The sequence below is a fragment of the Micrasema longulum genome, unplaced genomic scaffold (genome assembly GCF_059751315.1).
Source record: "Micrasema longulum isolate JH-2025_06_02 unplaced genomic scaffold, ASM5975131v1 h1tg000331l, whole genome shotgun sequence".
Taxonomy (NCBI): domain Eukaryota; kingdom Metazoa; phylum Arthropoda; class Insecta; order Trichoptera; family Brachycentridae; genus Micrasema; species Micrasema longulum.
The window spans coordinates 393335-411288 of NW_028277535.1; the positions used below are offsets into that span (position 1 = coordinate 393335).

At 30.9% G+C, this 17954-nt stretch overlaps 2 protein-coding genes across 4 annotated transcripts in view; both read right to left on the minus strand.

Moving 5' to 3' along the window:
- Positions 1–17954, minus strand: part of Duox (dual oxidase) — a 280019-nt gene that overhangs the window by 40541 nt on the left and 221524 nt on the right. For all 3 annotated transcript variants that reach the window (XM_088225103.1, XM_088225101.1, XM_088225102.1), the window contains exons 6-7: positions 9007–9090; positions 7499–7619 (exon numbers count right to left, since the gene is read on the minus strand). In XM_088225103.1, the coding sequence (XP_088081229.1) occupies positions 7499–7619; positions 9007–9090 (205 nt within the window). The remainder of the gene's footprint in view (positions 1–7498; positions 7620–9006; positions 9091–17954) is intronic.
- The window catches only part of LOC148282413 (uncharacterized), a 190863-nt gene that overhangs the window by 29205 nt on the left and 143704 nt on the right, over positions 1–17954 (minus strand). The window lies entirely within an intron of this gene.

Below are 17954 nucleotides of genomic sequence, written 5' to 3' on the forward strand. Positions count from 1 at the left end.
TGATAGTAGAAAGTAAAATATTAGTGCCAAAGCACTAAGTATTATAAACCATGGAAAATAAACAGGTTGATTGATGTACGTATTATGTTGTAAGTTAATAGTTAGTTATATACGTATAATGCTAACTTATATAATGGGTATCTAGTATTTATATATAATACCTACATCCTCCTACATCCGGTATTGAGTAAATACACGCAGTCTTTAGGAGGCCTACCATAATTCAATTTAACCGAGCGTTTATACGAATGTTCGTATTTGATGCTAACAAACATTTAAGGCGTTTCGTTTTCATGCCACCGAACAAACAGTTCATTTGTATTGTAAACCTAGCTTAATTAATCTAGCTTTTATACGTAAGTGTCATCAACATTTATTTCATGCTCACATTGCATGTCTTGGGTCTAGAATTCTAACCGTCCATGCGCTCGTAATGAGGAACTTCAGCCCTACGGAAAAATATATACAATAAATGTTTTCTTGTAGTAAAAATAGGAGTATTTAATTGTACGACAAAGTTTCCTGAAAACAGATGAAAAAAATATTTTAATAAAAACAAACTACTTTGAACAACGTCACTGGTTGATATGAATAAACCAATGATAAGAAAGCTGAGAAAGGTATCCGGTTTACTTACCGCAAACGGACCAATCGGCAGAACTGACAGAGAAAAAGAAGAAAAAACCACCTCTACGTCACACGTGGAGTTATTAAAGAAATACAAAATTTAAAAAAATCATAGCGCTGATAATACGATTGAATATAAAGAAAAAAACATGGCTTTGTTTAATAGTATATTAAAAAATAAAAAACATAAAAAATCCACTGAACTTCCGCACTATAGGAAACGAGAAACTAGAATCCCAACAGTCGATGCCTTCTGTAGCTGTTAGACGCGTGGGGTTATTAATTTATTGTACAGCGCTCTTGAGGTGATTTTTATTTTAAAAAGCGCTACAAAAATTATCTACAGTGATTATGTTTGTAAACGAATACAAATTAATATGAAATAGGGTAAAGTATACAGTTGTCGGCACGGAGATGTTATATTGCTTAGATAAGCACTAAATAAGATAACTTTATAATGTTTTAATAAAAATAACATTTTTATATCCAAAACAGTTTAAACAATTTGCGTTAGTAAATGTTTAATGCTCCGATAACAATTTCTAAAGGAAACATGAAAAAAATATCGTACTCAATGTCTATACTTAACTTGTTACATTATTTTGTTTACAGATATTCGACACCACGCCCGATTGCTTAATTTAAACAAAAATGGATAAATAAATTTATTTTCTACAATTGACATCACATATTTATTGGAATAGATACCATCAACAAGATTTTAAATTCCGATTGAGAAGATTTAAATAGAAAACTTTGACTCGTACCTTACGAAAAACGCAACCATCACCATCGGATTCTAAATTGACGCTGCAGTAAGCAATAAAAATCTCCATAATTGACTACGCTGCACTCTGGCGGTATACTACATAAATTATATTTATCACAAAAACTGTATCTATAACTTCACGAAACCATGAGATGTCAAACAATCTTATTTTTAGCATTAAAATTAAAGAGTGCTGAAAAGATGGGTAGTTGCGGTGAATTGTATAGGTATTTCAAGAGGTTATCTTCAAAAATGGTCAAGTCCGAAAATGAGTCTCTTTTTTATTAGAATATTTTTCTACGTTTATTTTAAGGCATTGTCTTTGCTTCAAATGTTTCAAAATCACTTTTATTTGCACAAAAAATAAATGTTTTTAAATTGTTAAATTTCAAATTTGGTCAAGTCCCTTACTGTTCAGCTTCAACATTGAAACTAACAGTCACATTTCTTAAATTTTAACAAAAGTAGACATACCATTTTTGAAGATTACCTTCTGACTTTACCGTCATTAAATGCTTAAAACTGATCACAAAGTGAGGGTGAGAAACTCGATCAAAAGAAAATAACTGTAATTTTAAGAAACGACACCCAAATAACAATTAACGTTTGAGGGAAACGAACGATGTTTTTTAATACACGATACTTTATGTCGTTGCAACACGTTCGTCTTGACAAACGATTTTCGTACGAACATTCGCAATCTCCGGAGTGGTAGGGCGCGACAAAACAGTCGTGACAGAGATGCCGTTTTTTCATCAGGTGTAATATATTTATAATAACAGCATAATCTATAAATCTCGGGTCGTGTTTCACGTTTAGCCATTGTTATTACCTACAGACCCGACTCCGGTGCCGCGAAACACTTGATAAAGCCTCATATCGTAAATTACGTGGACGAATATAACTCAACGAACTGTTGATTAATTTATGATAAATGTTTGGTATAAAAATAACTTTTGGGCGAATTTCTCTAAAGTCTTACCAAAACAATCGTTAACAGAGTTGCTTTAATTTTTGCAGTTTAGTTGTTTTTTTTTTCTTATTTTTAAATAAGGTTAAAGAAATAACGTCATATCATAATTCCCCAATCCGCAGTGTCACCAAATGCTATGTTTAAGTTATTTTTGTATGTTTTTTTATGCATATAATATATCGTCGTGATCGTAGAACAACGACAGATGTGCGAAAAATGCGACATTGACATCCTTTTATATTTGATCTTGAAAAGGTTTTATATTGCAGGTTCAAAAAAATATATTTATTCTAATCCAAGTATCAAAAGATATTATTTTGTACTTGTCAAGTTGTGACATAAAGTACCAAAAAAATTTAAACAACTCAAAGTATAAGAAAATCACATTTGTCATTGTACATAATGTTATTTGTACATTGGTAAGCTTATTGGCAAACGGCATTTTTTTCCAATCAACCAATAAAATAAAAGTTTTATTTTTATAATTCAAGTTACAGAACATATTCAATAGAAAAAAAAAGATTAAAAAGCTAAAGATATATAAAATAGAAATTAACGTATTTGTTTATAAATTACCTCAAATCAAAACTATTACTCGATGGGAAAAAGGAAAAAAGAGCAAAAAAGAAAGGAGGAGAGGTTAAGGAAGAGAAAGGAGATGTTTCTTCAGATGTGATTTAAACAGAGATAATGTAGTAACATCTTTGATGGTGGATGGGAAATGATTCCACAGTCAAGCCGCATGGACACTATATGAATTAGAGAAGAAAGAGGAATTGTGGAAGAGTGCCTTGATAATTAGAACGAAGAAGTAAACCATGAACTGATAAGCGTTGAAATTTTTCACGCAGGTATATAGGAGCGTTAAGACTATGAATGACCATAGGTACTTGTTTGTGATTAAATTCCAAAACTAAAATTTTTTATATTATTTTGAATTTAAGTAGGTACCTAGGTACTTGTTTATAGTCGAATTCCAAAACATAAAATAAATATTTTTTCAAATATGGCATTCTTTTTGCAAACGTCAAACTCCGGTCTTCTCACCAACAGAAGGGTGTACTTATTTATGAATACGATTTAAAAAAATGCATTGAATTTAATATTATTTTAGTATTACCAAAAATCCAGTAAAAATAAATAAATGCGTAGAAATTATAAGAAATTTAAAGATAGAATCTGATTGAGATCCACAAAAAATAAATGCTATTCGTAAACATTCAAAATCATTTTTTTTAATGGACAAAAAAACAACATCTTTCCATTTTTTTGCAAATGCATTCTCCTCGAATGCAACCCTGATAAATCGACGAATAAAACATTTATGCTCCTTACTTCTTATTTACATTTTAGATTGAAGATTTCAATATCTACGAACACGCACAGCGCAAAGATCTATATTTCTCTGAAAACCACACGTAAATAGGTTAAACCGTTTCAAAAAGAGGAGCTCAGTGACATCACACGTACAGAGGAATTATATATATAAAGATATTATCAAATTAAACAGCTTTGGATCTTGATTTAAAAAAGTGAAGGACGTTCGATTAAATATAAAAAAATTGATAGTTCGATTACCCTCAATAAAACATGTTTGGATGATGACTCATGTAATGACGGCTCAATTCAAATGTAAACAAAATGTTTAGAATACGTCCAAAGCGCCTAAATGCCACGCAAACAGACATATTGGAATTTTATAATTATACCGAATAGGAGTTTGAGTACTACAATATAATATTATAACCTATAACTGGACTTTATCTGATCTTTAATCTATAAACTTAGCATTGGTATTATTAAAAAAAGGATTTAAATATAAAAATTGCGTAATTTTTAAAAATTAATGCTTTTATTTATCATTTTGCATAAAAAAATAAAGACTGTGGTAAATAATCCACTAGTAAAATACTGAATATTCTAAAGTTCAGACATTTAAAAAAAAACATGGTGATAAACAGTTTAATTACTCCATAATTTATGCAATAAACATATAGTTTAACCTTATAATAGCAAAATAAATTACAAATCACAAATACGCCGCTCGTGTTACGCGCGTGCATTCCCTATCACTGTCACCAACCAACTGAAGAATGAATCTGTTTTAGACAACACCCGCCGCAGAATAACGTCTCTGTCTTCATTGTTATGACTTTTACCTTCATGCTCTCTCTTGTATAAGGTATCTGTATAGATGTGTTGCTGAATTAGCAGACATTCATTCTTCACGTAGCAAGGATAAATATTTTTTGAAATAACATTTAGCATAGTTATACAAATTTAACTTTCCAAATCGGGTGAGAAAATATCCATTAGAAGGAGTTTTTTAACAATCAACAAATGGCAACCTTAGTGAGCAAACGGACAATAAATTATTATGACATGCGTTTGTTTCATTTGCATTGAAATTTTGTTCTATGAAAAAAAAAACGAGGAAATGTATAGAAATCGGTAAAATTTCTGTAAAATTCGGTAAATCGGTAGATTGCTCCTAAAATCGGTAGATCTACCGAAAAATCGATAGTAATGGCAACGCTAGACGCAATATTTCGAAAAACGTTCAGAAGGGCACGCCGTTCCTCACTCCCTTTCACCCCTTCCCGCTATTCCTTACAGTTTCGCAAATACGACGACCGTCAACCGTACCCAGTCTACCCTACACACGCAATTTATTATAAATATTTTCTGCAATGTTTGGAAACGTTACGAAATCAGTTTATACGCGATCAAATAAATACCTTTTGTCATATTTTGAGTTGGGACAAATAGAACAGGTATATTTACAAGAGAACGCTTGTTTTAACAAAAACCACCTGTTAACATTGGCTTATATTGAGTGAGTGCTGCTTTCATATAAATTAACGCCTGAGACAAGAAAGAGAAATTGACAGTACCAGAACGGAAATGCCTTAACTTCAAAACGTGGACGTGTGTCAGAAAAAATATGACAGGTTAGAATTGAAAAGGGAAAAATGTTTAGAGCGTTACTATTTTGTAAGCAGGTGTACTTTGAGAATGTTATCTAAGAAAATTAACCAACGCCCTATTAGCCGAACATAATATTTTTAGCCAAGAAAATTACTAACATTCCAAGCTTTCATATGATTTGTTTATAACTAGTTACGAGGATCATCATCCACCTAGCATCTCTGTTTACGAGTTCTCATCCGGAACGTTGGAAAATAGTGTAAACGACACACGGCATAATAACTCGGAAAAACTCATTGCGCATCAAGTATTTATCGTCTTTATTGATTGAATTTGTTTACGGCAGTTTTATAAAAATATTTTTTCAACCCATGATATTTTATTTCGATCTTTTTCCTTTGGTCCTGAGAGAACATATTTTATAAGTTTGCATTTCTCTGAGTTGTCTTTAGATCTGGTGAATTTGGTGAGATTATTTCTGTCGTGTTTTTTTATTTATTTCTTTCTTAAATTGGTTTATATTACGTGCTGATATAAAAATAAATATTTAAACGATTGATTTAAATTAAACATTTAAATTACTATAATCGTCGTAAATCAGGGGGTAATCTTTGAAAATCGTAAAGTCGACTTTTGTTAAATTTGAGTAAATGTGACTTTTAGGTTCTGAAGTTTCTATATTGAAGCAGAACAGTGAAGGACTTGACTAAATTTGAAATTTAAAAATTATAAACATGGAATTTATGTGGAAACAGAAGTGATATTGATTTATTTCAATAAGAAGCGATGCTTGAAATGAATGAACAAAAATATTATAAAAAATAAAAACTCATTTTTTGAACAATTTTTGAAGATTACCTACTGAATAATGACATTTCTACTTAAATCAATTCATCATGATTTCAGACAAATAAAAAATTTCGTTTCTTTACACATTTAACAATTTCGGAGTTCTGTTTTTTTTTATACGTCTTATACACGATTTTTCAGAGCCAGACCGTGAAACTTCAGAGGAACATTCCTCATGGTAAGCTTTAAAAAAAAATTTTCAAATTTTTTCAAAAATTCATAAAAAAATGGTAATCTTAAAAATGTAGGGAATCCTTAATCTCTCGGACAAGCAGTCCCTCCACAAACCCGTACCCCTCTCCTACCTAGCCGCTTCCCTTCTCCGCGTCTGGTGCGTATCGCTTCGTTGGTCAAATACGTTTTAATGGTATTTTTTTGCCAGGGAAGGGTAGGGGTTTGCGGAAGGGATGCTAGTTTGAGAAATTGAAGATTTACTCCATTTTGAGATTAAACATATATATGTTTTTAATAACTTTTTGTAAAAAAAATATTAGGATTTTTTTTAAAGCATACCATGATGAATGTTCTTCTGAAGTTTTGTGGTCTGGCTCTGAAAAACCGTGTATATTATGTACATTTTTATTTTTAGTATTTGGGTGCTGGATTCATAAGAATCTCATATTTGTATTTCATTTTATTTTATTTTTTATTTATTAAGGAAAAACAACAGTTGTTATATAAGAATACAAAATATAAAAAATAATACATAAATCCAGTTAAAGTTTTTCACGAATATAATAAAAGAACATGTTACACAGTAAAGAGAAAAATAATAATATTATATAAGACATGAGAAAAAAAGAGCTCTGAAAAAGATGAGGAAATAGAGTGGAGGAGTGGAAGAGAGGGATTTTCATAATATAGTTGACCAATTCAAAATTTTGATATTAATAATAAAATAAACATCATTAAAGGAACATAAACTTATTACACACTGACACATGTTTTATTTTACAGTGTTTCAATAGGTTTTTTTTTGAAGTCACAAAATTTTGTATTAAAAATATCTAAATGGGGACAAAGTAAATGAAATTTGGAGCAGCTACGATAAATAAACGAGTTTTGAACATAATTTTTTTTGGGCAATAAATTATAAAAAAATGAACTTGTCGTGTTGACTTTACAATTGATTGAAATACGCTCCAAGAGATATGGACTATCGATAAAATTGTTTAAAATTTTGAAGAGGAAAGACAGATCAGAAATGCTTCTACGTTTAGTTAGGGAAGTTAAACTATGAAAGGAAGAAGAGGATAATAATAATAATAAACCGCTAATATAACGGAATATTAATTTAAATAAATAGAAATGAATATGATAGTAAATAAATCATAGTAAATAAAATAACTTACAAAATAACCTTTCCGGGCTCAGCATGCGCATGTACTGTGGAACAGGATTGTTGAATAATGGAACTCTCATAGTGTTACGTATGGGAAGCTTTCCAGTGGGGTCGCTCAGGAACGATCCGTTCTAAATAAAAAAAAAATAAAAATATATATTTGTACTTAAAGTTTTTTTTAATATTTTATGCCGTTACAGAGCATAACTGAGGACCCTTTTCACAAAGTTAAATTTCTACAAAAAAAACAAACGTTTTTTTATTGAAATGAGTTCTTCCATGTGAGTTTTGTCGATGGTGAAATAAAACTTCAACGAAACGATATAAATGCGAAGGTGTAGCGGTTCATTTGAACCGCTACACCTGTGAAAGTGATTTTTTACAAAACGAAATAACTACACTACATAGAGTTTTCACAAAGCGAAATGTCTACATATTTTTTTGGGGTGTTAAGTTTTTTAAAATCGAAAAAAAGGTCACAAACAAAACATTATTTCGGCCAAGAAAAAAGAAGTATAATAAAAATAAAATAATATTATTTGAAATATATTTTGTTATCACTTTGTTTGTGCTATTATGTATGCAAAAAATATATAGGAGGTAAATACCTAAATGTGTATATTTACATAGGTACTTAGATATGTCAGTGGACATATAATTTTACAAAAAAACATTTTAAAATGATTTCATGCAAAAGTTAACTTATACATTTACATTTTATACATTTCTATCACAAAAATATGTAGATATTTTTTTTTGGTGAAAATTCGTGAATATAGAACATTTTTATAAATAATTTTACTCATTCTACATTGTTGATTTTTGTACATGTATAAGGATTTTACATATCTATAAAATGTTATTTTTATTTTGTTTAAAATCGTAATAATTTTATTTTTAACATGAAAAAACCTTCTCCTGAAAAATTCATTTTGTAGATATTTCGCTTTGTTAAAACGTTCCTCAATTTTCATGTAATATTCACTATTTATTATTCTTTAAATACATATTTGGCATTGAAACAATGATGTCCTAAATAAGCAAAAGGAATGATATTTAATACTACTGGTGAAAATAGTAAACTTTCTGCCTTGACACACAAGCTCCTAGTTAGGCGGGCAATTATTACAAAACTTAGCGGTTAACTTGTCAAGTAGAAATGTAGCTTTTTTACCAAGTCAAATCGTGTTATTTTTACGTCAATTACTATTTTAAGATGTAGATTTTTTAAGTCTGGTTCTGATCATTACTATTATGACCCTTTTCACCTAGTTCTACGATAATCTAATTTGTTGATTTTTTTATAGTCAAACGAGAATTGAGTTAATTATATACTATTTGAGTATATTGAAAATTTATTGAATATCTAATATTATTTCAACCAAAAAAACATTGGGACTCAAATACAAAATGGCTAAATGACCCAATAAATCATTCCATCTGTAATAGTAAAAAAAATCATTATCAAAATAAAATAAATTACAAAAATGACTATGCTATGCATATATATTTAGGCACCTGGAATGACCTCATTGCATTCACCCACGCCTCGCTTGTGCTGTAGATAAAACTTCCGTCAATCCAGGACGTCATGGAGTTGATCTGTGGACAAAGAAGCAATCAGCATTAACAAGACTTAAATAAACTGGGGAGTTGCATTTACTGTTTCTATTGATGATTGACTATAAAATATGTTACCTAATATTAATTATATTATATCAATTGTACATTTTTTACTGTTTTGCAAACAAAACATATTGTATTATTTACTATAATAAACGCCAGTTTTCCACACTGAATTGATACTTTGAATAAAATTTGAATTAAAAAAATATATAAATATATCTTCGAGTATGTCAACACAAACTTTTGTCATAATACCAGAAACATGAAAAAAGTTCGAATCCCACTTCGAAAGACAACAATTATAAAAAAATATACGATTTTAGGTGCAAGGGCGCAATTACAATGGGAAGTCAAGGACGTCATACATTCACTTTAGCGGTAAAGTTAAAGATAAATTTTCTTGAGCGATTACGAAGATAGACTACCGACACCCCACCTTCAAGTTTTGGCTAAGTACATTGATATGTACCGATGGGTCTAGCACCCTATGGCACACATATATATTCATATAAAATGACAAAAATTTACTTAAATACTTGTGAAAATTATAATATAATATAATTTAAATGAGTAGTATATAATGTCAGACACAATAATTTAATTTACGTCTCATTGAAATTTAAGTGGATGAAATGCTAGTCCATTTTGCAAATTCTTGTATTTATTTTGAAATATTTTAATCAAACAACGTATTCTCAAACAAATAATTTACTCATCTAAAATATACAAGAAATATTTAATAAACTATTTTTTTTTAAATAAAAATAGTTTATTAAATAATTCAGGTGTTTACCAATTAGAATGCAATTCTTGTCTTTCAGTTTACATTGGAATAACATTAAGAAATTTCGATATTCGTGTTAAAAAACTTAGAAGGTGTCTTGACGATAACCATTTCTCCGAACGCGCAAATCACCTTATCAATTTTAATCATGATTTTAATAAATATACAGGTGTTAAAATCTTACATGCAAATAATAAAGGGTTAAAAGTAAATAATATGGAAATATTTCACATTAGGATACCTTTAAAAAATAATGTTCATTTGATCGATACTTAAACAACCTTTTAATAAAGCCCACGATGTTCCAATGTAATCGTCTTCCTTATACCTATTAAACTCACGCCCCTCCCTTTATCGCCTCCCTCTTTTTTCAACTATTTCTCCCACAACATATATTTTCATAACCTTTTCAGTGCATGTAAGGGTTGATTATTAAAATGCATGTCGTGTTGGTTTTATATTTTTGTGCAACATCTATGGTGAAGGTGTATAGTGGGTTTTGCTTGTTGGTTTCATTGGTGTCCTGACAATGAAACTGGAAGACATAGAAAATTCGGTATGTGGTTAAATACAAATATTTAATAACGTTTGGCAAATTATATACATCTTAAATTTAAAAAATATACCTAATATAATAAGAAAATTAAGATAAATATTGCAATATTTGAGTTTGTCTAAATGTGTGTAGACAAAATACTGGATTTCACCACCTCAAGAGTCATTCAGATCAACAAATTACAACAGGGATGGAGAATACCTCAAAGGAGGCAATATGGAAGTCTAGGCATTTACAGGGCTTATGATCTGTCATTAGCTAGTTTAAGTGGCCACTTTACACACTATGTAATCCATCCAATAAATCCAACTGGTTGAAGAAGAAGATTAACATTGAAAAATTGTTTTCAGGCGTTGCCTAGTATGTGAAATCATTCAATCAGGTTAATCACTTTGCAACGATAAAGGTTTCAGCTATTTTACTTCACTAAAATCAACAAGTGGAAGAATTGAAGAAATATGAATGTCCAAACACATAACTTATATATTCTCCATCCCATTTGTAATTTGTTAAGATAATTATCTTTATTTTTCTTGTTATATCGTTTTCATTGTTTTTTGGGGATTATTAATGCATAAATAATATCTAAAAGTAGAAAACTCTAAATGGCTTAGAAAATTATTATATAATGTTTTCTATAATGTTGTTGCTTTCTCAAAATAAAGTTATTAAATAAAATTAAAACGTGAACATTAAGTTACTTTGCCCAACTAGAGTCAGTAAGCCTGCTCTAAGACATTCAAAAATATATTATTTTACTAGTCAAAAACGCAATATGCAATTTACTCGTATATTAAATTAAAACAATACTAACTAATGTGAGTAAATATTAGAATATAAAATTAAATCAATATTAACCTATGTAAGTATATAATGCCGATTATTCAACTCTTGCTAAATGCCAGTTCTCCTATATGGGTGTGAATCTTGGCACCTTACCAAAGCTCAAAACACCAAACTTCCGCGTTTTGAGAGTAAGTGATGAGAAGAATATAAGGTATAAGGTGGTTCGATTTTATAACTAACATTGAAGTCCGAGAACAGACGCAGCAGCCTCTTATAACGAGCGTCTTGAGGATGCGACGGTGGACCTGGCTTGGACACGTGCTGCGCATGCCTCAGGAGAACCTAAACCCTAGTTGCTTTTTTTTTTAAACCTTCGGGATCACGCCGTCCTGGAAGGCCGTCAATGACGATCTTTAGACTTTATTCGGCGGAATTAAGGGGTGCTGGATTGACATGGGAAGAAACGAGAGTGCTGGCTGGTGATAGGGTCTCCTGGAGGCAACTGGTGATGTCCACATGCTCCACTTAGGAGCGGATGTGGAAAAAAAGAAGAAGAAATATATATTTAATAACATTAGTTAAAATGTTTGACCACGAAGTCAATGCTTTAATTATAAATAATATAAAACAATATTGTTTGAAAAAAATGACTTCATTATATATTTTTTTTAATATTTCACAATTAAAATATATACATATTTCTACGCAGTTAAAAGTGATCAAATTTATACGTAATCTGAGTACATGCTCAGATTCGCACATAATTATTTTAGACATATCCTTTTTATTCAATTTTCCCGAACAATTAATCTCTGATCTTGTCTTAATAAAATAATCACTTCTTTGTTGGTGAAATAATCTATTTTTACAACTTCAATGAAATTTACTTAGCTCAAAGGCTTTTCAAGGACAGTTCCGCAAATATTTTTTCTCAGTAAGATTCTGAACTACTAAACCGCTAATTTAACGACCATGTCCAATAAAAAAACTTGATTCAATCAAAACAATTAACAGATTATTCGCAAATAAAAATATTCTAATGGTTTGTACTCGGTTTGATTAATGAGTAAGCCTATTGTTCTTTTTTTTGCGCCTCTAAAAAAGTCTGGCGATGAAATGTTTATAGATTGAATTAAATGATGAAATTATTTACGCAATCAAATGTTTAAAACTTGACCACTCAGAAAAGAGGTTTTATTCATTCACAGTAAAAAAACATTACGAAATATCATGATCATCATTTTCTTATCCGCAACCAGTGTTGTATAGGGCACTAAAATTGGACGCCAAATGTATCGTAAATCGATCATCTGTTAAATGAAGGTAAGGCGATTAGCTTTGTGGGGCTCATAATACATGATCGATGACACACACACGTGTCAACCTATTTCAACTGAAATAGAGTGACAACCGATGAAGCAAATCATCGTTTTCTATAGAATCCAATACAACAATTTATGCAACTCCAACAGTATTGCACAGAAAGGCGAGATCATCGTCCTACAGTACATTTTTTTTATAAGAAATATTTGCGTTCTTATGATTTACCCAAATATTTAATTTTGAGGGCCATTTTCAACGAGTTGTAAATAACTCACTATTAGAAAATGGAATCAAGTTGAGGTAGAGTGGGATTCGAACCACGGACCTTTGGTCCGTGAGTCCGATGCACCAGCCATAGGACCACAACCCGATTTCAATAACATCGTTCCTACCATGGAGAAATAAACAACAAAAGAACGTGACCTATAAAGAGAACAGGGTGCAGTCAACGCCCAGTTCAGTTCAGTTGCCGTCGCTAATTTCCAGCAAGTAGTTCAAGTGCAGCCTCTTCAACCCATCATCGCTGCTACACTCGCACTACACAACCAAGTGCTGTATCTTATTCGCCATGTAATAAATACGCATTAAACAGCAATCTCGTGTCTCCAGTCAATATCTAACTGGGATAGTGTGGGATGAATGTTTATACTTAATAAATTATAACTGCAATAAATTAAAGCAATCTCGTTTATTTTATAACAAAACAAAGTTTCTGTAAATTCCAGTGAGTTAGTCAAGGTAAATTTTTATTAATCATTAAAAATCTGACTTCTTCATTTGTAAATTGTACTAAACCATACCGCTTGTTATTTTAATTTTATGTGGACATCATTAAAAAGACGTGTTACATGCTCATGGTTATCCTCGATGTGACAGAAGAAAATCTTCTGGTTAAAAAAAAATTCAATAACATTTTCCTTTTCAGCCTTGTAAATGATAGATTCATTTTTCTCCCTTAACGGTCCAAACACTCCCTACAAACATATAAAAAAATCCTTCTAAATTCCTCTAATTTTCCAGTTACATCATCATCATTCCCTTTCCCTTTCCGCACCTAATGGTGCATAGGGCACTGCATTGGTACACCAATTGCAACAATCTTGATCATTTTTTGTAACATGAAGGTAAGATAATCAGTCGTACGGTTCAGGTGCCAGTCCAGGGACTGTGAAATATTTTAGTGTAAAAACACCCTGTTAAATAAATAAATCATCTCAATCATGCTGGGAATGAAACCCAAGTCCTCTAGTATGATGGGCAAATGCGCTGACTACTACACCACGAGGCCGACATTACATCTCAATAAACTATGTAACGTAATTTTCTTTTTAGAAACGCTTTTTTTTTACGTAATAGTAACTTTCACATTTATATAACTTATTAATAATAAACTTATATTGCTTTACAATATTTGAGTTTGACCAAATGTTTGTAGACAAAAGACTGGATTTCTTTTATTTCTGGATGCCCTCAGGAGTCATTAAAATTAACAAATTACAACAAGAATGGAGAAAACATAAAAAAAGGGAAAATGGAAGTCTAGGCATTTACAGGGCTTATGACCTGTCATTGGCTGGTTTAACAATAAAGGTTTCAGCTCTTTAACTTCACTAAAATCAACAAATGGAAGAACTGAAGAAATATGGATGTTCAAACATAGGCAAAATGGTGAATGTTACAGAGTGTAAAGTGGCCACTTAAACCAGCCAATGACAGGGCATACGCCCTGTAAATGCCTAGACTTCTATATTCCCTTATTTTAGGTACTCTCCACCCTTGTTGTAATTTGTTAATCTTAGTGACTCCCGAGGGGGTGAAATCCAGTATTTTGTCTACAAACATTTAAACAAACTCAAATATTGTAATAAAACCGACTGGTCCAAGAAGAAGTTTGAAAATTGGAAAATTGTTTTCATGCGTTTCCTAGTATGTGAAATAATTCAGTCAGATGAATCTCTTCACAACAATAAAGGTTTCAGGTTTTTAACTTCAGTAAAATCGACAAATGGAAGAATTGAAGAAATATGGATGTTCAAACAAAGGCAAAATGGTGAATGTTACACAGTGTGAAAAGTGGCCACAAACCAGCAAATGACAGGTCACAAGCCCTGTAAATGCCTAGACTTCTATATTCCCTTATTTTAGGTATTCTCCAACCTTGTTGTAATTTGTTAATTTATATTGCTTTAGTTATTAGTCTTTGTGGCAAAATGTGCGGGATTTTAGTTATCGACAGTAAATTCCATTTCTTTTCAAAATTTCTCATTATTTAAATATTTGCAAAACGTATAAAATTCTAACTACTTTCTTAAATTTAATTAGTGGCCAATAATCAACCTAACCAGGCATAAAACCTTAAATCTTAAGCATGGTCGTCAAATTCGTTTTTTGAAGTTTTTCAAAACGATATCATTTTTCTGAATTTTTACCGCTATAATATAATAATGAAAAACGCATAGTATATGCATTAAAAATGTTAAATAGATATCGATAAAATAGTAAAGAATCCGGATCGAAGGACCAAAATACGAACTAAGATAAAGATAGTAAACATGCAATTAAAAATATTTTTTTCTTTTGACTTTTTTGCGAAACATATATAACACACTTAAAGGGTATTTTGCCGCAACAAGTCGGTTCCTTAGAACAGGCATTTGCCCATAGAGGAACCGATTGCAACTCTAGGCATATTAATATTTCTTGCTCGCCAAACCCTTCGTATAATGGGCATATTTCTAGAACAAGCAAATTTTGACAGTGTTTTCGGTGTTTTATTTGATTTATTTATTTATTCACACTCTTCATCAAAATACAATTTTACGTTCACTTTGCCTAGCTAACAAGGGTACATACTCCGTTCCAAGCTAGGCAATTTCATTTTAATATATTATAATAGTCAACAAATTAATAGACAGCACAAACAAATAAAATATAAACTTATTCGTATACACATTTTGATACATATACATACACACATACACATATATAGATATATATAAATACACACATCTATACACACACACATACATACACCCATGCACATACACATACATACATTTATAAAAACATAGACAATTTATTTATGCGAAGCTTCCCGGTTGCCATCTATAAACATATTTTTTAAAATTATTCCTTATTTTAATATTTTATTTTCGACATCCAGTAAAAATCTCCAATCCGTGGCATGCATCACCTTTTCTGACTCCCTACGACCAATGTCACGAAAGAGCGAGGTCAACACCTTCCGCAACTTGACAACACTTCCGTCTTTCCACGATTCTGGCAAAAGGTTATGGACCTTTTTGCCCTCGTAATAGTGTTGTCTCGATGCCAGAACAGTGTTCACCCCTTCACTTAGTATCAGATCCCTATCAGAGTATTTTGTATTATGATTGTGGTTAACGCTTGGGTCTCTATTTATGTGTGTAACCACTGTGTGTTATTTTGATAAAAGTCCACTTATTAATAAAACCATGAGTTTGTGTTTATGTCTAAACTTTACTCATGATTTGCCAACAAACGAGAATTCTCACTTGTCCAGTTTTAAGTTAACGATATTAAGATGTTTAACTCTTCTCGAAGTCCCGGTGTGCAAAACTAAAAACTCACTCTTTTAAAATTGTTTTCCCGTTCTTCGTTTCGATAGAAAATAAAAAAAGAAAAGTGACATGTAAAAAAATTATTGAAAAAGGTTAATTATTTTGACGCACTTATTTGACTTGTTTCGTAGTACAAGCCACAGAAAAACGAAGAAGACCAGTGGTTTTTTGTTTTTTTTATTAATTTGTTAATAAATTATTTAACTATGCCTTTTGTATGTATCTTACTATCAGCGCCATGATTTTTTCATGTATTGCATTTCTGAAATTCCTCCATATATCAAAATCTTTTCCGCTTCTTCTCGGTCAGTTCTGTCGATTGGTCCGTGGACTAACCACAAAGTGGAAATTCTTCAAAACTCTATTTTAATTGATTGATTCATGTAAACTAGTGACGTCGTTCAAAATAGTTATTTTATTTTATTTTATTTTATTTTATTAGGGAAATCAACAGTTCTACATACATATTTTTAGTAAACAAACAGATATAGTGTATAAACTCAGAACCAATAACAGATTTCCACATAGTATACAAAGTGAGTAAAGAATATATATATTACATATCAAATAAATACATACAATTTATACATATAAAAATGTTATTTTCAAGTACTCAATAATCAAAGATTTTTTAAATATTAATTTTAAGAACATTAAGTTACTGTAAATTGGGCGGGATAAGGACAAAAATGCTTGAAGATAGGATAAGGAGGGGGGGGGGGGGGAGATTTACATATTTATTATTGTTTTTTTTTCTTACATTTTTAAGAAACTTTGCCGTAAAATTTATGTTCTTAATTTTATCGCACGTAAGAAAACATATTTTACAACCAATTTCCTGTACCGTTGAACTTCCTCGTTGGAAGATAAAATATCATTATAATTTTCCGGTTTTCTCTCTAGCGTAAGTTAATACCTAAGTGGGCGTTAATTCGTTATCATTTTTTTCATTTTCATTTTTTTTTTTTTTTTTTTTTTTTTTATCGAATATAATGTGCGTTTTCATTTATCACAAGATGAGAAGTTTTTACTCATTTATTCCACAGATCGAGGATTGCTGGCTCTGAATCCATTCGATTACGTCTCAAATAATAAATAATACGTCTGAGATTATCGATCTTACACAAGTCCTTGTAACTTATTGAAGATGAGCTCGAAGAGCGTACTTTATATTTAATTGCTTTTGATATAAACATTCTCGGCTAGAAGTATTTAGGCCACGCAGTTGAATTATGGACTGGAGATGTTCTTCGTACATAATAATCTGCAAGTCGCATTCCTCAGACTGGTAACTTACGTTTAAGATTAAAAATTACGTGATAGAAACGAGTGAGGAAATAGTTGGCTTGTCAGCAGGCAGCTCAGTCTTGAAATCAGCATTTAACAAATTACTAGACAACTTAACTCGTCAGCAGTCTCGGTATGAGCATTTTGCGCACATTAATTTTAAACGATAATTTTATTGCAGTATTTGACAGTATTTAGGCGCATGACCTTAGGTACCTTCCTAAATAGTCTTCCTTCATCAAACGGGTTAGTGCACATTATTGTCAGTTCTTGCACCAAGCTGGTAATTTAGACGTCGTATTTAAACAATGTGTATTATAAAACCATAATATTCATTATAGTCGACCAACTTACCCAAAGGTCAAATCAATTATATGAATCCAAAATCCGATTACTAGGCAGCGTTATTTTTCCCATTCTAAATTGAAATTAATGTAAACATTCAATAGCTGTTTTTAAGAAAACAAAACTTGAATTTTCGGGATCTATTCATAAAAGGTTGATA